General features: G+C 40.5%; 1 protein-coding gene across 2 annotated transcripts in view; it reads right to left on the reverse strand.

Moving 5' to 3' along the window:
* Positions 1 to 8,143: 8,143 nt before the first annotated feature.
* AGPAT5 (1-acylglycerol-3-phosphate O-acyltransferase 5) overlaps positions 8,144 to 26,551 on the reverse strand; it is a 51,342-nt gene continuing 32,934 nt past the window's right edge. For both annotated transcript variants that reach the window (XM_008514516.2, XM_008514515.2), the window contains 3 exons: positions 19,566 to 19,727; positions 12,813 to 12,936; positions 8,144 to 10,661 (listed from right to left, as the gene is read on the reverse strand). In XM_008514516.2, the coding sequence (XP_008512738.1) occupies positions 10,436 to 10,661; positions 12,813 to 12,936; positions 19,566 to 19,727 (512 nt within the window). In that variant the 3' untranslated portion in view covers positions 8,144 to 10,435. The remainder of the gene's footprint in view (positions 10,662 to 12,812; positions 12,937 to 19,565; positions 19,728 to 26,551) is intronic.

Here is a 26,551-nt window from a genome sequence, read left to right on the forward strand (position 1 = left end):
TCTGGTGGAGACAGACGAATATGGCAGGAAAATGCACATAAATGTAATATGTTCTTGTTAAGTGAAGATTTCTGTAAGAGGTTAAGAGAGATGGTAATTGGGCATGTGCGGAAATTAAGGAACCCAAGGATAAACCACTTACATCAAAGTCAGCTGCCTCCAAATTCACTGCGAGGCTTCAGGGTGAGGTTGCTTGAAGCATTCATTGTGCCACTGAGCACAGAGTGGGAGGTCACCCACCTACAATTCGTGGAGGGCCTCTTCAGAGAAGGTCACCTAGATCCTGGACTCGACATTAAAGATGTGAAGAAAGGCAATTCAGCATTGTCTGAAAAGTCCTTATCAATGGTAAATCTTGTACATATATGTATATACACATATATTCCATAGGTATGAAATTAGATATGAATATATTCCTCTATGCATATTATACTCCTTATAATAAAGTCACATCAAGATTTGGTGATTATAGTTCAAACGGGCAGAGGATCAGGAGATGAGGTTCTCATTCTGTCTCTATTACTGACCCCTCGACCTGTGAGCTCTGATTTCCTGCAGTCCTCATGGTCGTTTCTGCATCTGAAAAGCGAGCCAGGGGTGCTCGCCTCCCCCGATACAGTCTTTCCCCCACTCAGGGTTCTGGGTTGTCTCACTGCACTGACCTGTCTAGAAACTGATCTCATCTGTAACCATTAGTCCTAACCTAAAGTGCCAAAATTATTTACTAGATTACAAACGTGTTCTTTTAACAACTCAGAGGGAATTATCTTGTTTCCTAGGCACTTCTTGGAATTATTAACTGCTACCTTGTTAAAATGTCTTGTTCTTTTGCTGTCAGCATTTTTAATGTGTCTTCCGAGGCCACTATAAACACACTGTCTTTCAACACAATTCATCCCAAGTAATTTTCTTTGGGATGAAAGGAGCAGAGAGAAGTAATACATTTTTTGCTCTTCATTATAAGCAGATGCAACAAACAAATATTTCCAAGAATTGTTTGGAATCATAGCACCACTTAACATTCACTGATTACATTCAGCTATACCAGAGAGAAACTTGTAAGAGGATTTTTCAATTACTTGCATTCATAAGATTTTACTGATTCCATTCATACTTGGGCTAGTGATCAAGGAAAAGTGGTGACATATTTAACTAGTGATTGTGATGTGATATAGAATCACCTTCAGATAATACTGCTAAACAAAACAATCTATGTGCCTGGATTCAACATTTTTAAATTCAGAAAAATTTAAAGATACAAAGAAACACAGAGACTAGTAGAATGTAGTAGCCACTGTAAGCCCAATTCAGAATGAATACATCTCAATATTGTCATGTTTCTTCAGATTTTGTTTCTTGGTTGTGCTTTATTGTCTGGAAGAGCATCAATAACTGGATGGTCCTTCCAAATGAGAACTTCTGTATCACTTAGTAAATTTGATTAAGTCATTTACTTTTTAAAAGAATTTGCTGACTTCAGACTATAAAATTAAAACATAGCTGCTTCAGAAAACCTTCAACTGATATTTAATCTGGTATCACAATGATGAAGGCAACGCTCAGATCTGTATCTACTGAACGAGTTAAAGAAACCCTGCTGAGCCCCTCACTGTGCCGGGAATTGGAATTGCGCTGGAGCCTCAGGACATGACAGTGGAGGGAAAAGCCCCTGACCTTTGCCATCTTGTAGACTAGGCCTGTCCAACAGAAACATAATGCCAGACACATATGCAATTTTTAATTTTCTAGTAGCCACATTTTAAAAAGTAAAACAGGTGAAATTAATTTTAATATATTTTATTGAGCATGATATATCCAAAATATTATTACAATACATAATCAATATAAAGATTAATGGACTATTTTACAATCTTTTTTGTACTAATTTTGAAATATGAAGTATGCATTATTTCAAGGGCTCGGTGGCCACATGGGACTGTGGCTCCCACAGAAGAAAGTGCAGATGTGGAGAGTAGGGTGTGACTTACATGTTCTAAGAGGGAAACTGGGAAGCTGTCATACTGGCCCAGCACTCAGTGTAGGGGGCTTTTGGCGGGGCATGAAGAGAGGGAGGACACCGATGAAGACAGGATAAAGAAACCAAAGAAACCGTCAAGCAGCCTAGCCTGGGGAGACAGGTGGAAGGAGTGGTTGAAGGCAGCCCCATGCATCAGGCCCAGGGGGCAGGGAGGATACCGGGGAATGACAGACTGGAGGATGGAAAGACTTCAGCAACCATGTGACTCAGCCCCGTGTCACAAAAGACGCTGCGATCCAGAAAGAAGTGACCCACCGTCACACATCTGGAACCTGGCCACAACTCCAGGTCTCCTGACTCTCAGACTGATATTTCTGTACACTGCTCTGCCTTGAGGCCGAGTTCAGTTTAAGCCCTGTTGCTGTTTTACGTGAGATTGGAGCTAGCGGCCAGTAATAAAACACATCAGGAACCAAAGTGACACAATCAAGAAAGTTAGAAAACCAGCAGACAACCAGAGTAAGAGCATGTTAGGGACCACAGAGACAAGAGGTACCAGAGGCAAAGATGCACGGAGGGACACTTTCCACTGGATTTATTTCAGATCTGAAATCCTTTATTTATCTCAACTTCTAGAAATAGAGAACAGGGAGGAAATACAGAGACCAAAAAGAGTAAAGATATTAAATATTAGCACACAAGAAGAGAGGGATACATTGTCTGGTATTGATTTTTCAAAATATTCTTTATTTCATTTCACAGTGTCCAGTTTTTGTCTGTCATATGCCAAATTAGACCAATATACCAAAAACCTAAAATAAAAATGTTACTTGGGGCTGGCCCCATGGCCGAGTGGTTAAGTTCGCGTGCTCCGCTGCAGGCGGCCCAGTGTTTCGTTGGTTCGAATCCTGGGCGCGGACATGGCACTGCTCATCAAACCACGCTGAGGCAGCGTCCCACATGCCACAACTAGAAGGACCCACAATGAAGAATATACAACTATGTACCGGGGGCTTTGGGGAGAAAAAGGAAAAAAATAAAATCTTTAAAAAAAAAAAATGTTACTTGTTCTAGTGCGAGGCAGAACTCACTTATGGACATCCATATGGACATGGTGTTTGAGGTGGTTTACAATAAAAGGCACAGGTATAACACCAATTTGATAGTTTAGCTGCCCAATTTAATACTGGGGCTCCTGGGGACACGGTTCACTGCTGTCATTGTGGATCATCCGGATTTGTTGGAGCACCGATATCAACAGCTAACACCTAGTGCTCAGGATGCGACAGGCTCTAATCCAGGGGCTTCACATGGGTTATTTCCCTTAATCCTCACAATAGCCCTAGGAGGTAAGCAGCATTATCATCATTTCTATTTTATAACTAACGAAACTGAGGCACAGAGATGAGGAACCTGACCAAGGTCACTCAGCTGCAGAGCGGCCAGAGGGATTCAAACCCCAGCGACCTGGCTCTGAATCCATCTCTCGCCCCATCCTCCTCTTACTCCCCAGTCTCTCCTCCCCCAAATCACCTTCACAAACGAGAAACATTAAAAGACAGAACAACTGATAAAGAACCGTGTTCCCACCATCTGAACAACAGAAGCTACACTTTTCAGAGACACACAGAGCGTGTAACTGGCAGTGCTGTCAGTGGTGTGACCTCACCCATGGAGCAGCAGCAACTGCTTTACTCTCTGGTTCAGGGAACAGTGGCCTCCCACAAAGAGCAAGCCAATAATGGATTGCGTCAGAAACAGTTAGTGCCCACACAGGCCCCTCCAGCATCATACTTATAGTCTCTGCCAAGACTTGAACGAGGGACGTGGTCGGGATGGTTGTGTAGTCACTAGTCCTTATGGGACCATGGTGAGGCCTTCCCTTCATTTCCTGACATGTGTCTGGCTTTGCTGGATTCCTCACTAGGCTTTCTGTACATCCTGAGCGGCACCTCTGGAAACAACCGTGGCAGTCCAGCCCCTGGCAGAGCACCGAGCCCAGCGCGGGCATTCAGGGAATACTTGGAAAGTGAAGGCACAGTGCTGCCTGCAGTTTTAGAAGACCTTGGCACCAATAACGGGATCACCACATCAGAAATCTTTAAAAGGGACAATGACTGTGCTGCTAGCAATTCTGCCTGGCTCTCTAGAAGGTCCAACTTCAGCCACCATCATCCAGAATAAAATCAAATGCGCCAATGCAAGCAAACAACCACCCCCCCCACAGTCGGATGCGTTCCAGATGACGGGAAGAGACGCACTCCCCTCTCCTCTCCTCACCTTTGCTACCCAGTAGCCTGACATAAACGTCCCCTTTAGTTCTGGTTCTCTTCAATGGATACTTAATGTGAAAGTGCTCTTCCTTCTAAATCAGCTTCTTTCTCCATCCTTGTCTCCATTATACAGACCAGAAATGGCCTCCGATAGTGGTTAATGGTATTTCCCACTCTGGCCAGGGATAAAACATTGGGATGGGCCGGTGGGTGGGAAGAACACAATTTTCTCGACCATCTTCCCTGCAACAAACTTCAAAGACCTTATAAAAGATGGGTGCAGGTAAGCAAGAAGAATGAAGGTGGTCACGAACAAATGAAAACTGGTTAGTTGTCCATAAAATTAAGAAACTGTCCTGTGACCTAGATAGAGAGTAACTCAAGTATGTATGGATAGAACACAACATAAGTATGATCCTGAATGACTGAGAAAATGTTTAATAATAAATATTCCTCATAATCATGTGTTTGAGTCCCAAAATGCATCAGAAAATAAGGGACAATTACTTATTCACACTTTATAGACAGTAAGTAAAGCTGAAATGATTTAGTAAGAATCATAAGAATTTCCCACACTTACGGTAAACTTTAAATAAAAATGCATTTTTACAACTATCATCTCATTTGACTCTTACTAAACTCTATGAGGTGAGTACTCTCCTCATTTTATCAAAACAGGAGGGCTCAATCGGGGAAGGGAATTTGCTTAAGATGACGTACATGCAGAGACACAGCACCGACTATTTCACAGTTTGGGATTTCCCTCAGTGAGGACCATCAGTGGGATAATTTCAAGTATTACTCTACTCCATGCCACTCTCAGGAAGTACTCTGAATCTGCCATTACACAGCCCCTTCTACTGACATGAAAAGGACTCTGCTCCCAATGTGAGGGGCCAGGCACCCCTCGGCCGTCAGGATCAATGTGGATCAGTGTGGACAGACTATGAGATCTTCTTATGAAAGATGGAGAATCTTTCTTTTTTGTAATCTCTATACTGTTGACTTCCAATTTTAAACAAAGCCTGTAATCTTTAAATAACTATGATTGTAGTTATGACCATCCACCTTTAAAGGCACTTCAGTAATTTGAAATATTGCATTGCATCCTTGTTAATCAGAAAATGAGAGTGCATTTTTCTGCTAGAAGCATTAGTTGTGTGATTTTGTGTATTTTATTCAAGCTCTCTGAGCCTCAATTTCCTCATCTGTAAAGCTGGGAAGAGGAGGAGAAGCTGAAGAACAAGATGTCCTAGGCCCCCGCTCCATTCCACGCATGACATACAATGCTCCACGAGCCCTCAACAAGCCTCTGAGGTACACATGGTGACTATCGCCCTCTCAAACATGAGAGAACTGGGACACAGAAACTTGAAGTAACCTGCCCAAGGTCAAACACCAAGTCGGAGAACCAGGACTCACAACCTGGCATCCCGCCTGCAGACATGTTCCTCTCAATGGCCAAGCAACAGTGCGGCACAAGGTGTATTATGAGGATTAGATGAGATAACGCCCACAGGAGGTCGGCACACCACCCCACATACAATAAGGACTCGAGAGATGCTGCCAAGGATCAAAACAAATTTTTTTTTTGAGGAAGATTAGCCCTGATATAACATCTGTGCCCATCTTCCTCTATTTTATATGTGGAACGCCTCCACAGCATGGCCTGATAAGTAGTGCGCAGGTCCGCGCCCAGGATCCAAACCAGCGAACCCTGGGCGGCCAAAGCAGAGCGTGAACTTAACTACTATGCCACTGGACCAGCCCCAAAACCAAGCGAACTTTCAAAATAATATGTAGTACTCTGTAGCTGTATTTGGCAATGTAACATATATACTTATATAAAATATATATACATATTATCACATACACAAAATAACTGTCAGCAAATAGATCTTTTATCATCATATACCTCAGCAAATAACTAACCTTTGAGATTTACATTTTCCTTTTTTTGCTAAACTAATGAAGTACCAATAAACTCGGAACACGTCCGAATTTGTTCTGAACATACTGTAAGGAGACAAGACTGTTAGTCGAATATTCTCTCTGGCTGCACACTAAGAGAGTATCAGTAGTATCTTCTTCTCTTTTTTAGATGTGAAGATTTACAAAAATAAAATTGTAGAACATGTCTTTCTCACATATTCAACATATGAAATCATGACCCACCACTACTTTGGATGGAATAAGTGACCTGTCTCATCACTATTAACAAACGTTTATGGAGAGTTTGCCTCAAATATCAGATCTTCATGAATACAGTAGAAGTAACGGAGCTTTCCATTTGGAGTGGCTGTCTAAAAAATAACTTTCTGTTCACGACCATAAGCAGGTGTTTGTCTCTTTGACCCCATGCACGACTACCCCAAGAACCAGTCTCCAGTGGGCAAAAGTGATGGATTTACTTTATCATCCACAAAGTCGAAAAGGTGTCAAATGAAACCTTAGGGATAATGCCAAGTCATAACTACTCTAAACTGAAATAAATCAGTGATTATATTTGCAGCACTCCAAAATATCTGAATGTTTCCAAATATGAGTTTGAAACAAGTACTGATTTTCATTCTAATGCTTGGATATTAGGTAAAGTTCGCCTGTTTATAATGCCAAATATACTAAGTGGTAACATAATATTCTAAGTTAGCCAATCTTTAATCTGAAAGTATGTGTAACTCATAATAAAACTGGCTCAACCCTCCTACTCCCAAAATCCTTATAAACAAAGATATGTAACTTACGACAAGGTGACATCTGGAATATCTGCCAAGACAATCTTTTCCTCAATAGTTCAAGAAGAAATATTATTAAGGTTAAAACGTATTTTTACTATACATTTGCAATTGTACACATGAAATACTATTATTATTATAACAGACGTTTCTCCGTCTTCTCAAACGTGAGTCTGATACATATCTGGCAGTTACTCTACGTCTTATACTTGATGGGCAAATTTTATATATATTTCTTTTTTTATTCTTTTATAGATAATAGCCAATCTATTTAGCTAATTTTATTAACATGGACCTATTCAGTAAATGTAATTACAAAGCATGTAATATTACAAAGGAAAAAATAAAGCTTAAATAATCTGGATATAAAGGAAAATTGATACCACTCTAAATGAAAAAAAAAAATCACATGGAAATGAAATAATGAAAGAAATCATTAGTATGTATGATGTAAGGACTAGCCAGATTGGCCCTTTACTCACCAACCTGGCTAATTTTAGGTATGTGACGTTTCAGTGAGATATCCCAATGATTACGGAATTGTCAAGCAATTAATGCAGGTCATACATCTTATAAAATATATCGATGAGTTTATATAACCAAACTAATATTCTGCTTCACCATTTTCAGTATGATATTTTTTAGCCAGCCCCGGTGGTCTGGTGGTTAAGATCCTGTGCTCTCACCGCCACAGCCTGGATTCGTTTCTGGTCAGGGAACCACACCCCGGGTCTGTCGGCTGTCATACTATGGTGGCTGTGTTGCTGTGACGCTGAAAGCTATGCCACCAGTACTTCAAATACCAGCGGGGTGACCTATGGTGGACAGGTTTCAGCAGAGCTTCCAGACTCAGACAAACTAGGAAGAAGGACCTGGCCACCCACTTGTGAAAAAACGGCCATGAAAACCCTATGATACAGCACAGGAGGGGAGCGGATGGCGCTGGGTTCTGCTCTGCTGTGCACAGGGTGGCTCGAGTCAGGATTACTCACAGAGCTAACAACAAAAAATGTATTTTTTAAAAACTTGCTTAATACTTAAGAAAAACTATTATAGTTTTACATATTCAGAATGCAGGGCCAGCCGAGAAGCCTATTTTATGTAACAGGAAACTGTTGGTGAATTCTTGAATCACAAAATGTTAAAAAGCCCAGACATCAGAGACAGTGAAAGATTTTATTTTTTCTTTTACCTTCATCCAAACACACCCTTTTCTGAAAAACATAAAAGCATGCACATTGATGGCATTCTTACAAAGAAAAACTAAGTAATAACTAAGCTGTAAATCAACAATAACACAAACAAAAGGTAAAATGATAGCATGTGAAAAGATTTACAGGTAGACACAGGGCTCTTAATTTTAGAAAATAATAATTCAGGTCACATCAATACATGTTAAAAAGAAGCTTCTAATTTTCCAAATATTTTGATACAAAATTTTTTAAACTAATAAATATTTTATCGACCTTTTGTGAGAATATAAGGACAGCTGTAAGAACATGATGTTCAAGAGATCTTACACAGTTCACTCGGCCTTCTTAAAATCAATTACAATCAACATAACTCTAGTGGTATATCCATGATATTCAAAGTAAGTTACACAACTTACATTTACTTTGATCTAATTAGAAATAGGTTCTAACTTCAGGACTGTTAAAAAAAAGTATTTAACAAGATATGAATTGATTTAAATTTCACTTTACAGGTAAGAGAAAATTGCAATTTGGCATGAGAACATTTCTCAGAAGTTTTACCTACACCCCCAGGCATCATTAGGCCAACTGTACCCCGCGGGAATGTGTGTCTACAAGTGCGTGTGCACAGATACATTCTAACACATACAAACCCATTCAGACCACCCACTTCTTCGAAGGGGTGGCTTGAAATGGTTTACTCTCTGGTTCTGAAGATTCAGTTACACAAAATTTCCCTTAATTACTGTTTTCATTTTGTGTATCCTGATTCAACTGGTGTGTTTCATCTGGGGAACTGATAGAATTTTACAAGAAAATCTATTAGCAGTAAGCAGAAATGTTATCTTAAAAGACTCTCAGGCAATCAAGTTTAAATTATAACATAAAACAGAGCAGGTCGCACTTTAAGAAAGGTCCTCTTGCATGGGATATATTGTCCCATGGCTGAAAATTGTGTGATTTGGTTGCTAAAACACGGCCCTTGTTTTGAGGTGATATACAGATTAACTGTAAAACCTATTAAAACTAATGGTGACTGAACCAATTCACCGAGTCCTCATGGATCAAGCCTGTGTTTTACCGGCCTCTGCCGCAGCCAGTGGAGCTCACTCACCAGAGCTTCCACAGTTCAGCTCTGCACCAGGACACTCCAGCTACACGCTTCCTCGCTGCAAGTCTGCTGTGCCTGCCCCCGAGCAGCACAGTGCTCAATCCGAGGGAAGAACTCAAGCACCGTGGAGACCGACCATGAGGACATAAAAAGCCGTTTGGATTAAATATCTTGCTAAACCCAAGAGTAAGAGGCAAAAGGCACACGCTAGAAAATCTAGTCAGACGTCTGAAGGCTCCCAACACCTCAAATATCTGTGGACTCAGGTCCAACGAAGGTATACACTGATTATTTTGACGTAAAAAGTAACAGGAAACCTTAAGGTTTTCAAGTCCTTATGGCACAGATGTTGCGAAGTACTCAGAGCTTAGCTTAAAACTGCAAAAAGCTGGGCAATTTAAAGTTCTGCTACAATGCATCAGGGCCACAATTTTAACTCAAACTTAATTCTCACATGTCATACATTATTCTTTTGTGTAGGGTACAAGGTGTGCAAAGTAAGCTGTCTCAATAAATATTAGAAATGTTAACTACTTTGCAAATATACAGTAAGTGAAATCAGCTAATAAGGCGACACAATAAAAGCGTGCACTAACCAGAGCTTCCTCCCCACAAGCATTTCTTGCCCCTTTCCTTGTATCTTTCTCGATACTTAAATACAATTTCTTTGTCTTGGAGAAATTAAGCAAAAAGCAAAATATTACATAGCTGCAAGATACTAAATACTTTAGGGATAAGAGTTTGGACCAGTCAAGTTGGAAAAAATTGAAAATAACAAATATAGTGAAATATACTGCAAATTAATGTTCATGAATGCAGCTATCTGAATTACAAAACAATAACAAATTATACAATCCTAATAATCTTCAGAAGTTGACATTAGTTCACAGGAAACATCAAGTACAGCATAAACTCTGTTTAGCTTTTCCCTTTCCGGCAGCTTCTGTACTAAAGTTGTAAGACGTGTATGTTTGCCCAAGACCAATAGCATATTGGCTTTAGTCAGAAATTCTATTTTATCCAATGTTCAATCAATAAGGCTTTATTTACACTTCTTATTAAATTCAGGAAACAATTTGATGCAATGGGCGGCTGCCAATAAGAACCCACGTAGCACATTCCACTGCCTGGAGACAGCCGCTTGTTTATGCTTTAATACTAACCCACAAGCAGCCAATTAAGGTTCCGTAAATCCACGTTTTTACATATAGTTTCCTTCCAGCCTCAGTCATAAGCATACCAGCAGTCAAACTACTTAAGATCAATAATGATGGTAAAGTCTTCTTGAGACTTAGTTTAGAATTAACACTTTTCCCAGGAAATTTGTTTCTTCTTTCTGGATCCAGTGAATCATAGAATTCTATAAGCAACCTATGGCCAGAATGGAAAAAGAAACTTTAAAATTTCAGGTTTAGTCATTTCAATATTCTAATTCAACAAATATCTCTTGGGTGCCTATTAGGTGCTGGAGAAGCTATAGGTCTTTGAGAAAGAAAGATGAATAAGGAAACACCAGAAACTTGGTTTAATTGGAGTTTCCAGACTTTACAAATATCTTTAATATGTTCTATAATTAGTGTAGACGAGTTGTATTATAAAAACAGATGGGTTTAAGTAATTTTATGAGCCTGTTTTTGTTTTTTAAACTTTAGATCTTTAAAATTTTGCAACGACCTGACGACCTGACTCACACATGGGTAATAACCATCTCAGACTTTCTCCACCTTCCACAGTCTTTAGTCTTCCTTCTTCCCACAGCTCCCATTCCAGTGGAAGTCAAAGAAGAGATCAGCGGCGCTTATAACATACACGAAGTTTCCCAAAAAAGCCCTTATTGGCATGGAATTATAAAAGCAGGTAAAAAAGGGAAAAAATATTAATTCGTTTTCCCAGCTTATTTAAAAAATGTGGTTAGAACATACTCAATATAAAAATCTCAAACACAAAGCACAAAAAGGGTAAGTCCTTCTACTCCCTTATAAATCACATTCTCCAGAGAACACCACTGTTTTAAAATGTCTAGACTCATCCTAAATATATACAAACACTACAACACAAAATATATTGGATATTAGATTTACTATTCAGGCTTTTGTCTGAGAACAGATTTTCACGTCAAAACACACAGATCTTACTTTTTAAATTTTTTCCATAACCAAAGTGGGTGGCACTGAAGGGCTGGTTTAAAAAATTATGTCGTGTACAACTGAGAGTGGATGAAATACAAAAATTTAGCTACTTGTTTATAAACGTTATAAAGTTTCATTTCAACACAGTACACTTTAAATAATTTCCACTTGTTAAAGTTAATCCAGGAGGGTTAATTAGGAAATATTTTACTGTACTACAACAAGGAAAGGAGGAACAATGGCAGTCTCTTAAGAAGCAGCATATTAGGAGAATAGAGCATGGGTAAAATTTCATAAAATATAACATAATTTGGGAAGTATTTTCTTAAGTCTTTAAAAAAAACCATACTTTTCAATGTGGTCTTAGTAAATGGTGCATCTGAAAACTAACAGATCCATGTTTTTGAAAGGAGGATAAAAAGTACAGATGTTTAAAACATATCTTTCAAAAAATAGGATATGCATCAGAAAGGATAAAACTTCCACTGACAGCAAAACAATAAATGAATAATATATCCTGAAGTTTTCATCTAAGAAAATTCAATTTATAAATATCATATCTAAACCTAAGACCCCCTTTTTACCTTCCTAAAAAGAAAACAAAATCCTAAAATTTCTACCTTTAGAAATTTGTGCTAAATCAAAGAGAGACTAACCTACTTTATCCATGTCACCCCTGCTCCAGCTCGCTCTGCAGTGAGTGGCCCGTCACTCCCACCCACTCAGTGGACCTCTGCAGGCCATGCCTCACACACGAGGTTTCCCACATGCCTGTGATTTCCTCGCAGGAGGTCTTGGCCAGGTCCAACACGGTTGTTTGCTCTAAAGTGACGTTATCAGCAGAGACAAACACAAGGTCAATCCCAGAAACTGCTTAGGCCCAAAAATACTAACAGCAAAAACACATTTTGGTCATGAAAATGTCAACTGCCCCTTCCTCTTCCAACAAATACACTGGGACCAATTCCACACGCACATCAGACTCATTCCTCTCTCCCAAAGCCCCGCTTTTCCACACACTGCGCGCAGGACGGCTAGTCTTCAAACAACACACCACCTTGTCTCACCTGAGAGGGCAGATTTGGGGCATCTTACACTGGAAAGCTTTTTGTGTGTGTCTTTCTCTTTTTTTAATTTTATATCGTACCATAGAGTGTAGTCTAAGAAATACTGTAAATGAAAATAGATAGGCCTCCCACAACCAGTTCTTTTACAGTGACTCGTAACAATGAAGTTTAAAACATGAACAGATTATGCGTGGAACAAGATTTGACTTGAGTTTATAAAAAGCATTCTAAGATCATAAAAGCGTTTACATTCATTTCAAATTGTTTACTGTAGTGAAATTTAGTTGAACCAAAGTTTCTGAAATGCTAGAACTGTTGTTACTCACTTATCTTTTATTTCAAAACGTTCATGAAGCCATCTTCTCATATATACTTGTTCTTCTGGGACATCTTTTTTGTCTATACGATCAATGTGAATATGAATTTTTGGACATTCTTTGCAGAGAAATTCTAAGAAAGAAAAATATTTCATTTTTAAAATTATTTTAGAACTCACAGTTATACTATAATGAAAATGAGGTAAAAAAATTTTAAGTGATGAAAAAGTACAGATTCCTTATTTATCAAAAAACAAAGTTAAAAGAAAATAAAGACTATAAACTGTGGTTTTGGGTTTCAAGGTGAAGTAGAAGAGTATGTTGTAATTTTCAAGTCTACCACAATTCCCTAAGCCATTAAGTTAAATCAATAGTACAAACGTTACTCTCTACACAACAGCTTTTACCTCTATAGGCAGCCCAGGAATAGGAAGTTGGACTCTCACTAGAAGTAAGTACCCACCCTCGAAAGGAGTCCCCAAATGCCAACCACCATCAGACCCACCAATCATCTTCATGGGACCACTAGTCTTCCATTCCCAAGCCTATCATTTGTCACACATTGTCACTGCTGTTCCCACTGGACTGCGAGTCCCACAAGGACAGAGATGGAGTCTGTCTGGTTCCCTCTGGCAAAGCACTGGGCACACAGGGGCACTTAATCCCCATCAATCCCTAGTGCCTGAGCTGGCACATGAGCCTCCATTGCTGACTGCTACTCGGCCACATCAGACTTGGGAGAGGGATCTCCTTTCCTCTCTGACTTGCTATTGGCTTCCACTCACTGGTACTCCTTGCTTTCCTGATCCTTGCCATGAAAAACAGACTATACGTGGTTCAGGAACCAAATTCCTTTTGTAGAAGAGCTATGTGCTCTTAAATAACTCTAGCTCCTAAGACATACTAATTTGACAAAAGCAGACAGCCTTTTTTCAGCCGGGGTTGCACAAGAGATGAGGCTAGGATTTATTCCAAGATAAGAAAGAACTTTGAGCCTGGAAACTCCCTTTTTTGTAGGTGGCTCTGTGGAGAGCCGAGAATATTAACATACTTAAAATTCCTTGGAGAACAAGGAAATACTCCTAAGACATTTAAGAGAAGACTATGTTCCCTAGGCGGGTATGCAAGCAGGAGGCTGAGACCTTCTCCCTCAAGTTGCAATGTGTTCAAAGACGTGTTCTAAGAGATGGTGACTGGCATGCTGCACAGTTTGACAAAGCCTTTAAGCCTCTCCTTAAAGCAGTCTCTACTCTTTTGACTCCACATCCATCCCTTTTTCGCTAAGGACTCTCTTCGACTGCTCTTCTTTACTTATGACGTCAAGCGTTAGTAGTAGTAACATGCAGCATTTTGGGCATCAAAAATTATCTTATTTTTTATATACTTTTAGGAGTGATCTGGCTTTGATGATAAATGTGCAAAAACACTGTAATAGGGAAGATTGTAGCTTTTCAATATTTTTGTCTTAATTTCCCTCAGGTTCTATTGTCATTTAAATAATCAAAGAACTGCTTAAGTACTTTTAGAATTGTGCGTCAGTCAAGAGCATGGACAGTGAGCCAGGCAGCCTGGCTTTCGATCCCTTGTCAACCCAGGCAGATCTGTCAGCCTCTTCCCTGTTCCCACCTGCCCAGCAGGTGGTTGCGGGAGTCCTCTGAGCATGCAGAGCACAGAGTTTGCACCACATGTTAGCTATCATAATTTTTTAGTGGCATATCCTTCTCATTTGGCCCTCTTATTTCTATTTCTAATACATAAAAACGCAGACTCCAACATCAATTTTCCTACCTTCACTTAATTATCTACATCTCCCCCTCAACATTTCCATAATTAAGTCATCATCCAATTGACACTGCATTTATCCTTGATATTGCAAGCACTGTGTATGGCTACAGACTGTGAGGAAATGAAACCGACTGCACTTTAAATGTCAGAAGTGAAATGTGTATGAACTAAAGCGGTCAGAATGTGATGGCAACGCATCTAATAAGACAGGAGCTCAGGAGGGAAGAGCACTCACACTGTGAGAAAGGAGCTCCAAAACTTACATGGGTGTTTTAGGCTTTTCTTCCCCTGAAATTTACACGGTGACTTTGGCATTTAACACACTTTCTTCTACATTGTTTCACTTGATCTCCACAAGTCTACGTAGGTGAGTACTATTACCTCCTCATAGGGATGAAGAAACTAAGGCTCAGAGAGGACCAAGGCCTGGAGTAGCTGGTAGGGGAGCCAGATCAGCCACTTCTGTGGTCAGGCATCCAACCAGAGCCCTAAGGTACCATCAGATAACCACTAACTGACGTTCGGGAGGCCCTACCACCAAGGACAAGCAGTCAGGAAAACAAATACTTTAATATCTAACAGAGCTCTTGTATCTATATTTGTAAAAACTATCTTAAAGATTTTCTTTTTTCTCCCCAAAGCCCCCCGGTACACAGTTGCGTATTTTTAGTTGTGGGTACTTCTAGTTGTGGCATGTGGGACGCTACCTCAGCGTGGCTTGATGAGCAGTGACATGTCCACACCCAGCATCCGAACCGGCGAAACCCTGGGCCGCCGAAGTGGAGCGCACGAACTTAACCACTAAGCCACGGGGCTAGCCCCTCTAAAAACTATTTTAGTTGGGGCATATTTCATATTGCATGGGCGAAAATTATCCCATAATATTAGGGAACACAGGGAAAAATACTCCAATGAAGGTACATTTCTTTTCTAATCGTCACTTTCCCGGTGGAGCCCTAGAGTAAACTGACAGGCTAGGGCACTACAGGAAGTCTTCCTGGTGTCCACACACATCACAGAGCCAGCCCCTGGGGAAGCGGAGCCCGTCTGCTCAGGGCCTGGGGAGCCCAGCATGAGCAGCCAGGAGAGAAAGTGGGAGCAGATGACGGGCCTGTGCTGAACCGAGGCCTCCACATGCTACGTCCTCACTCAGCTCCCACACTGCTGACTGTCAGCTTATCATCTGCCCCCTCACCTTTCTCTGGGGGAAAAAAGACTATCTATATTTATATAAAAATACATATATATAAATATAACCTAGATCCAACAGTAGAAAACGGGGCAGGTAAGGCGTATATTCATATCAATGAACACTATGTAGCCTTTAAAAAATAATTACAGAAGTGTGTGTACTGACATGTAAAGATGTTCATGACACACTACTAAGCACAAAAAAGCAAGCTATAAAGAAAGCAATATATATATGAACCATTTCATTGTTTTTAAATACATAAAGGCACATATACACTCCAACACACAGGCATAATAAAAAGAAGATTCTGAGAACAGCATCCAAACTGCTAACTGGTGCTGCATCTGGACAGGTGAGCGTGTGGAGTCTTTTTCCCTTTTTGTGGGTTACCTGTAATTTTCCCCTCAAAGTATGTTTTATTCTCATAAAGAAAATATTAATAAAATAGTTACCTAGAGTCATATAAAATGCTTCAATAGAATATCAAATACTCTCTTTAAGCTCACAATTTATTACCCATACCACTCAGTTTAGAAAGAGAATTTGGAAAAAGTCAATTATAATCAAACTGCCCCTTCTTACCGCGCCCCCAATGGACATTGTCCACGAAAGCACTGTGACTCCGACGACAAGCCCAGATGAACCACGCACCAGAGGATGCCCGGGGGTTTTGATCAATAGCCACCTTACGATGAAATACACCACGAAATGGGAAAGCCAGAGGACATGACCTGCTGCCCATCTCGCTGATGTGAGGCCTCACTAAGGCCTCAGCCGTAGACTCCCGTGACCACAGAATCTGTGCCAAGTTCACTCGCACTGCAGCTCCCGCCCTCACCTGCAGCGAGGCCCTGTCAGCGGTCTAGACTGGTGCTGGGGCCCTGCACGGTCAGCAACCATCCCAGGTGATTCTGATGCATCTATAATCCTCCTACAATGCTTTGAGAAACACTGGCCTATGGCATATAAATGAACAATCTAGCAACTTTATGGAAAAACATTGTTTTTATAATTGGGCTACGAAATATGGATATTAAATGATAGTCCACTATGTATGAAGATAATATTTAATACCAATTAAACACAAAGTACTTACAATATTCTAAGTCACAGAATTTCATACCTAACGCAACTTACATTATACTTCATAGAAATGAAAGTGAGCCTTAATCTATACTAGATTATAAGTAAAGCATAATATCAATTAACTTATATAATAATGAGAGCAGGGCTTTTCAAGCTACAGGTCCCAACGCACAATTAAAATAAACACACAACAAGGGAAACCAGGTATCATTTCTTACGTGCACAGGTAATGTGCAGAAGAATGGCTCAGTAGTGGGAATGTAAATGCATCTGCGAATTGGACAAACATTGCCAAGATAACTTCTACAGAGGTTCTACTATGCTGTACTCCTAACAGCAAAGCAGATAAGGGCCTGTTCTCCGTTAATCTCACCCCAGGGCCTGTTACCAAACCTGCCATAGGGAGGTTTGCCAGTCTCATAGTAAAAATATGGTATCTTACTGTTTGTTTTAATTTGCATTTTTCTTATAATGAATGAGGTTGAACATTCTTTTCTGTGAACTGTCTGTTGTTACACTTTACCCATTTTTCTACTGAGTTATCGGTCACCTTCTCATCAATTTGTAGGAACACTTTATACATTACAGAAATTAGCCTTTTTTCTGTGATCTAAGTTGCAAATATTTTCCCAGTCTGCCTTCAATCTTTTGATTTGATTCTAGTATATTTTTCCATGTAGAAATATTTATCTTTAACTGATTGAAATCATAGATTTTATTTTCTACATGGCTTCTGGGTGTGATAGTTGGGAAAGCCAACCCTTTCAAAAATAGAGACATTCTGTAATGAACACACAGAGCCACTGTCAGCTAACGTGTAGTAGACTAAGCAGTGCCGTGGGAGGGGTGCTGGGTCTGGAACCTGGGCTACGCAACTCTGAAATGGTTTGCTTCCTCAAGCTTTTCTGATCTAGCTGGGAGGAGACAGAGTTACCATACGCTAAGTATCATATGCTTGTGGCACGTGCAGTGCCAGGAAGCGCCAAAGCAAGAGAAAGTGCTACGAGCTAGAAAGCAAATGACTAGGAAAGACTTCATCAGACACGGAGGTTGAGGGGGAGCAGACTTGGATGGGGGCAACAAAGGGGAAGGAGGGGGTTTCATTTGGAAAGGAGGCCTGGCCTACACATAGCCTTCCGTTACAGAACCTGCGTGGAGGTACATGAAGAGGTCCGTAACAGCAGTAAACCAGCTCCCCTTCTCAGCACAGTGCAGGAGGGACAAGGGAGAGAGGAGCTCGGGCTGGAAGACAGAGTCCTTGGATGGCAGGCTAAAGAGGCGAGTATTTACCCTGTGAACACAGCCAAGCCATCAAGATCTTATGAGCAAGACGGTGACACAATGAAAACAGCATTTTAAAAAGGTTCTTATGGGAATTATATCTGTTTTTCATACTTAATAAAAACATGTTTAATCTCATTTTTTAAACAATGTTTGATAAACTAATGATAATATTGTTGAACAATTAAATGCATGTCTGTTTTCAAATATAAAAACAGGTCAATGACTCCTTCAATGGTTAAAAAAGAAAAATATTATTACATTTCCTTTTTAATAAGAAAGGAGAAATGGTAGAGTAAGAATATCCACATACGATACAAAAGAAATTAAGTAGTGGTCACCTCTGGGAAAGGAAAGGGGCAGACCAGGCGGACGGGGACAAGGTGGAAACCAACTATGCCTTACACAGTTTTAATTTTTAAACTGTTTGATGTATAATATATTCCAAAAAATTACATTTAAAATGGAAAAAAAAGAACTTTAGCTTCCTACTTCACAACTACTCTGTGTTAAAGGCAATTATAAGGGCAATCACTCTTGTTTCAGATTTTATTTCCTCCAGCACGGTCAAATTTTGGACCATTTAGCCCCCTTGTGCCTCACTCCGCCATCCCCTCTCCCAAACTTCCTGCTTGGGGAGCTCCTCTTTATGCCTTTTGAACGTATTTTGAACCTCTGCCTTCCAGAGATCCTACTGAGGGAAGCACTCTGACGTCAGCTCCAGTCAAACAGCTGCTGGGTGGAGCATAAAGCCCAGTGCTCTCTCCACCACAGCACGAGCGGACACACTGAGAAGGGGACGGAGGCTCCACACGCCTCCTCGTTCACCTGTTCTCACGTTTAAATTTCTCTCACAGGCCAGAGAGTTTGGGTTATGTTTAAAACATTATGCTCACTAACAATTTTACTTTTTATTGTTAAATCTGACATACATACACAGATAACAGCTCAAAGGTCCCTAAAACCTAGCACGTTTGAAAAAAGAAAAAGTCATACTTCACCTGTTCTTCTTGTCAATGATCCTAAATTTCATAAATATTATGTGAAAAATACATATAAAGATGAACACTGACCATCAGTGCCCATCTCAGTATCACTAGGCCAGCACTCCCCATCCTTACTCCTTCCTTGGATGCACGTAGCTTTCCATTTTTATGTGTCAACTTTGGGTACAAAGAGGCTGAGTTAATGATAATGGGCGAGTCCAAAGGACTAAAACGGCAGCCAAGAAATACCGAACTGAGAACTAATGAAATTTGAACTGTTACAGATTAATAAAAAGTACTTGAAAATATATCAAGTATATTTACTTGGAAAACATATCAAGTAAATGCAGTGAAGTAGAGTACACTTACTTATTTTTTAAAAATGAATTACACGTTCATAAATATATATGATTCAATTGAAAACAAACTTACCAGCCATGGATGGTGCTTCTTTGCGTTGCCCTTTGTCGTCCATAGTCCCTTCGAAAGCCACTGTAACGTCATAAATTGCATCTAAATAGCTCTTCATAGTATCAAAAGCAACATGGGTTGCCTTCACTCTTGGCGTCAGCACATGTTTTAATACTGGAAGGCCTAGAAGATAAGTTGATTCCATGTGGCCATAAACTAGTTACGAAACATCTCAGTAATAGAATAGAACAGCTAAATTCTTCCTAAATTTCCATGAATAGACCAACCAGTATACATTAACGCCATAATCTGAGATCTACAGAACTTTCAGAAAGCACTCTCACATGACTTCCTCTATTTAAATCAACATTCATTTAATACATATCTATTAAACATGTACACACACAAGGCATTGTGGGAAGATGTTGGAAAATCAGCCCTCAAGAAGCTTATGACCTATCAACAACCCTTCAATTTAGTAACCCTGACAAGGGCAAATATGATTCTCATTTCTGGCAACAGAATAAAGGTGACAGCATCTTGCTCATGGTCACTCAAGATTCAGGAGTACAATTCATAATTTCTAACTCCTAGTCTATGATTCTTTCAGCTCTATTTTTATTCAAATAAGAACTAGGTGTGGGGGGGGGTGGATTACCTAAATGACCCCCACTGTGCACAGTATCTGAGGTAAGAGCTGATGTGGTCTATATAATACAATCTAGTTTCTTGTTATATATATATATATTTTTTAATTGAGGTATAACTCACATACCATAAGATTCACCCTTTTAAAGTATACATTCAGTGGTTTTTAGTATATTCAAAGAGCTGTGCAACCATCACCACTATCAAATTCCAGACCATTTTCATCACTCCAACAAGGCACCCTGTACCCTTTGCAGACATTGCATTCTCCCCTACACCACCGCACCCTACCCCAGCCGCCACGAGTCTACCTTCTCTCTGTATAGATTTGCCTCTTATGGACCTTTCACATAATGGAATCATACAGTATGTGGACTTTTGTGGTCTTTCTTCTTTCACCTAGCATAAAGTATCCGAGGTTCTTCCATGTTGTAAGATATACCAGTACTTCATTACTTTTTATGGCTGAACAGTATTCCATCGTATGGATCTACTACAGTTTGTTCATCCATGGGCCAGTTGATAGATATGTGGATTGTTTTCACCCTTTTGCAATTACGAATAATGCCACTACAAACATTCATATAAATGCATATGAATGCTGCATGTGAAAGTTTTTGTACAAAACTATGATTTCAATTCTCTTGGGTATACTTGAGATACATAAATATGTATATACACACACACACACTTTTAAAAGTTTCTCTGAGAAAATATTGGAATTTATATAGAATAATTAATCACATATTCATTAGTGCTCCTACCAGTGCTAAGAATTTGTTCTCCCAAATTTCCTACTGCCTCCCTTTTCCTGGATTAGAATATTTGCCGACAATTTAACAGAAAACAGTAGCTCTCTGAAGTGACATGGACTAGGAAAAGCTTGCCTTGGATTTTCCCCGGCCTCCCTCCAGGGAAGATGAGCTGCATAAGGAAGAGCAGCTACAGCATGTTGGGATCTTCCCGCAGAAGAATTTTTAGAATGCAGAGTGGTGTGGGAAAGAAGAAGATTCCCACAGCCACGTATCCGACTGACGTCCCCAGGGCAGACGCCAGTTCACTTCTTCACAACCTCACAACAAAAATCTGAATAGTACACCAGACTGGCAAACATTTATTTGTTCATTAAATTAGTTAATACTTTCTGCTTTGCTATTGGAGCTCACCCAGTTCTATGAAGTCCAAAGTCCCACAGAATCACTCTGTGGTATGCAGAAAGAACAAGTAATTACTAGAGTCTAAGTAGGTCAGTAAGATGTGCGGAGAAGAAAAAATCTGAAGGAGAAGGTCAAACATACTCATTTAAAGACACTGAAAGGTCCAGAACTGAGAAGGGACTGACCGCCTGGCAAGACAGAGGTTCCGGGTACCTGGCCTAGTATCTTCAGTGGGGTGGGAGGAATGGAAGCTCACGGGGGGTTAAGTGATGTGTCAATGTGTGAGGTGAGAAAAACAACAGCCAATTCTTTCCTGCATGTATTTACTACACACGGTCTATTAATTTTCCCAGACTTAGAATAATATAAGATACCCTTACCTTTATGACAAACAGAATCTGGCCCTTCTTTGATATCAGAAGTCCCTTAACAATGTGAAGTCCCAGCCATGGACTCCTCCAGTCCACAAGAGGAATGATTTATCTTCTCTGGCCAGGTCTTCAACTCTTAACAGTGAGGAGGGCACTCACTATCCCCAAACCTTGGGTCATTATTATACAACCAATTTCATGATAGCAACATAGAGCACAATTGGAATTTAATGACAGGTGTCCATAATTACCTGCTCGAGCTTGAGCCCATCACACTGAGACTAGATCTCCCCAGGAACCAGAGCAAAGCCCTGAGCCCCAACAGAGAAAAACGGCAGCTGATGAAGTTAATTCACCTGGTCAATAGCTGGTTCTCTACTTTAGGATCTGCTCTGCCTCATTTCACGTCCAGATCCCCCGAGCTCCCACTTGGTACTAACGGTAACCTCACCCCCCGACCCTCCCACCCCTGCCCCGACTATGCTTCTCCCTGAGGCCATGCGGTGGTGGCTGGTATAACTGAAACTCTGCTGTCAGTATTATATCGTGGAAACATCATAAATAAATGATAAACACACTGGAGAGAGAAGCCTTTATTGATCCATATAGAAAATCCTACATTATGTATATTATCATCTCACTTGACTCCCACAAATTAAGTAACTAAGGTTCAGAGAAGTAAAATGACTTGCTCAAAGTCACACAGCTAGCAAGACCTTTTAATGTCTTATTTAGTACTTTTTCTATTCAGTAAATTTTTTTTTTTTTAAAGATTTTATTTTTTCCTTTTTCTCCCCAAAGCCCCCCGGTACATAGTTGTGTATTCTTCGTTGTGGGTTCCTCTAGTTGTGGCATGTGGGACGCTGCCTCAGCGTGGTCTGACGAGCAGTGCCATGTCCGCGCCCAGGATTCGAACCGACGAAACACTGGGCCGCCTGCAGCGGAGCGCGCGAACTTAACCACTCGGCCACGGGGCCAGCCCCTCTATTCAGTAAATTTTAATAGGATACTACTCTAAAACTATAAACATGTAGGTTAGAGATTAATGAGGCAATAAAATAAACTTAAGCAGCTACAGTACATTGCAGAATGTCCTAAAAGAGATACGAAATATTCTCAGAAGATAAAAATATTACTCCGACTTACAGACTTTATCTGGTCACTCCTGTCTAATTGGGGAAAGCGTCGGGAACAAGAGGACACGGAGAAGGTGAGAGGGAGGCTCGCAGCACACAGAGTGGGGGAGACAGACAGACGAACAAAGGCAAAGAAGGACGGACCTGGACGGTCTGTGCAACACATGCACAGAGCTAGTAAGACACAAGATCAAAAAGTACCTTGGAGTCACATCGCTAAAAGCTTTAGAATGATAAGCTGATGCACTGATATTGATCTGTGGGACTCCAAGGATGTTAGGCCCAAGGAGAGATACAATCTAGGTGCTAAGAAAAACGGTTCGGGTTTCCGAAATAGTTTAGGACATTAGGTCACAGGCAATGAGATCCTGAGTTAGGACTGAAGCAGTGCAAACTGAAAAGAGAAAATGTAGTCAAATGATGTTATAAAAACAAAATATACACTGATTCAGCAACTAAGTGAATGTGGTAATAAAGGAAAAGAAGTAAAAAATACCCGGGCTTCTGCCCTGGAAGACACGAACAAGGTTGCATCATAAATAGAAAGAGAATGGCCAGGAGGAAGAGCTGGCGAGGGGGGTTGTGAGTGTGCAGATACCCATCACACAGAAAGAGCAGAAGGGGGAGAGCAGGAGGCAGGCAAAAACAGAGAATACGAGTTCAAATTGGGCACGCTGAAGTTGAAGTTGGATAGAAAACTCCAGAAGGAGTTGGAAATATGGTCTGTAAAATGGTCAAGAATCCACCAGAGATAAACATCTGGGAATCATCTGAACAGACATGAAAGCTGGAGTAATGGCAGTGACTGAGAATACGAAAGGACAGAAGAGAAAAGGCAAGGAATGCCTTAGGGAACATTCACTTCTCAAAAAAAATAAAAGATAAAATGATAATGGGGACTAAGAGAAGCCAGAACAAAAAAGAGGAAAGTCAATGGAATGCAAAAGCTCAGGGAAGAGAATGTTTAAGGGAAGAGGAGGTGATACTTAAAAAAAAAAAAATTATATATATATATACTGTCGCCATATTTATTTCTACAAAATAGTTGTTTCCTCATTATAAAAGTAGTAAGGTCATAAATAATGTCAAAAGCCACATGCACACTAACCACTATGAGAAGTGATCAAGATGCCATGAGACTGTAAGTTAGCGATGGCTAGTAAGATGGAAGTGGGGTGAACACCTCAAGAGTGGATGGGGGCACAAAGAACAAGGAAAGGGGCCCAGACTTCTCTTCCAGGAAGATCAGCGCTAAAGAGAAGGAGAGAGAAACCAGCAAAGCCACAGGTGGGGAATACATGCCCCTACCTATGTATACACACACACGTGCACACAGGCACACACACGCATGCACATGTGTGCGCACACGTACATACACACGCACTATTTATATGAGAATCAGGCTGTGTTTTTACACTGGGGGGAATGCAGTAGAGAGGAGTGTGGTGGTGATGTAAGCAAAAGGAACTTACTGAAGCAACAACATTAAGATTTTGAAATAAAGGGATCTGCATGATTATACAATACAATCTTTTCAGAGAAACATAACTTCAAGGCAAAGAAACTTGGAGATGTGAGGGGAAAAAAATCTGAAAAATATAAGAGTCAGACAAAAAGAGAAAAATAAAACAATTTCTAAACACAGCATTACTGGCTCAGCTGAGATTAGACAGCAGGGATTGGTTGCAGAAGGCAACCAGCATGGATTTTTACGATGCTCCCATTGCCACAGGAGAGAGAAAACAAACCAGGTTACGAGAAATACAACAAGGTGGAAACAAAACATGCCTGGAACCGGAGCTGCAGGGAACAGCAGCAGCTGACTGCAAGGCTGGGGGGCAAACAAGAGCTACATGAGGCCTAGAAAGCCACAGAAGAGCCAAGGAAGAGTCAGAATTAAGCCAGGAAAAAAAAAAAAAAAACAGGAGGGAAGAGCAAGGAAGAGGCAGAAGCGGAACAAGCTACATGATCTGCGGGATCCATTGTAATTCCCTGACCCTGACAGCAGAGCATTAAACCAAGCACAGTGTCCTGTGCAAGAAACAGACTCTCCTGGAGAGCCTGCAAAGGACCACAAAGATCCTGACCAGTTACAAAAAAATTCTAGGTATTTGGTTTGCTGTTATAGATGCGTCACTGAATCCCTGTTTTCTGTTACTAAATTCCTTAGTAACTATTGGAAAGCAAAACGCCTAAAATGATTCTAAGGACAATTAGTTAAAATGAAATGTTCATAAACTGAGAAAGGTTGAAATCATTAACGTGGTACCTGAGCGTTTGCGGGATCCCCATGGAGGGCTCCTTCCATAGCCCATCCCTAAGTTTCCTGTAATGGGCAGGGAACTGCTATTGCTTTTCTTTTTCTTAATGAAACAAGTATAAAGTAAAGGTTTACCAATAAATATTAGGTCCACAAGTTCTAGCTGAAACACAAAAATCTGACCCAACTACCCTACTGAGCACATGACTAATCTTATCTAGACCACACATTCTAAAAACTACGATGCATCAGAATCATCTGGAAGGCTGAGCCCCACCCCCAGATTTAATTTCTCGATGATGAAAATTAAGATTTTGAGAAGTCTGAAATATAGGTAGAGTCTTCAAGAAACTAGTAAATGTCAAGTAAGCAAGGTATACGTTGAAGACTGACCAATTTTGTAACAGTGAATTAGGGAAAAGAATTTTATTTTCAGAAAGGCTAACATGAAACCTGTCATTAAGAAAACATGGTAAAGCATTTAGTAAGGAAAGTGTCAACATAATATGTAAGTATAATAGCATTGTGTAGTATCATATAAAAAAATAGTCTAACTATATAAATATAATAGTACTATATAGTATAGCAGTATTAAATAATTATCAATAAAAGCATATGGTAGATAAAAATGATCTTTCTATAACACATTAAAATAGCATTGCAAGAGGCAAAGCTGTTGACAAACAGCATACTAAAGTTTTCAGGAATCGGATCCCTGCTGTAAAGTAAACCCTGCACCTCAGTCAGCTGCAGTCCTCTTGCTGAGTCTTGCTCAGGCCCTCCCCACTGCTCACCAGGAACACCCTCTGGTTCTCACTGGTCTGCCTGCTGCCCAACACTGACTCACCACGTCAGGACTCCTCACACGTCCCCTGGGGCTGTGCTCATGCCCTTCTTCCCCACTGAAAGCCGCCCTCCCTGAGGAGCAACACCTCTACCAACTGAAATACTTCCCGGCCCAGCCCGAGGGCATCCTCCTCTAAGAAGCCTCACCAAACCCACATCTAGAAGCTATTTAACCTAAAGTGTACTTTGCTTATTCTCTTCTTAACATATTCTAGTTTAGTGTAACTATTTATATAAAAATCTTATTTCAATGTCACTGAGGCAGGCAGGCTCTAAAATGCCCCAATAATCCCCATCTCCCAGAATTCACACCTCTTTGTAATCCATCCCCTCAAGTGTGGGCTGGACCCAATGACTTGCTTCCAGCAAACAATATGGCAGAAGTGATGGGATGTCACTTCCAAAACTAGGTTACAAGAGGAGTGTGATTCTGTCTGGCACACCCTACTCTGCTTCCACTGTTGCTACCTCTCCCTCCTTCTCTTCTCACCCACTCTCTGATCCACTGCTCTAGGGAAGCAAGCTGTCATGTTGTTAGTAGCTCTATGGAGAAGCCCAGGTGGCAAGAAATTGACTCTCTAGCTAACAG

Source organism: Equus przewalskii, chromosome 28 (genome assembly GCF_037783145.1).
Source record: "Equus przewalskii isolate Varuska chromosome 28, EquPr2, whole genome shotgun sequence".
In the NCBI taxonomy this organism is placed as follows: domain Eukaryota; kingdom Metazoa; phylum Chordata; class Mammalia; order Perissodactyla; family Equidae; genus Equus; species Equus przewalskii.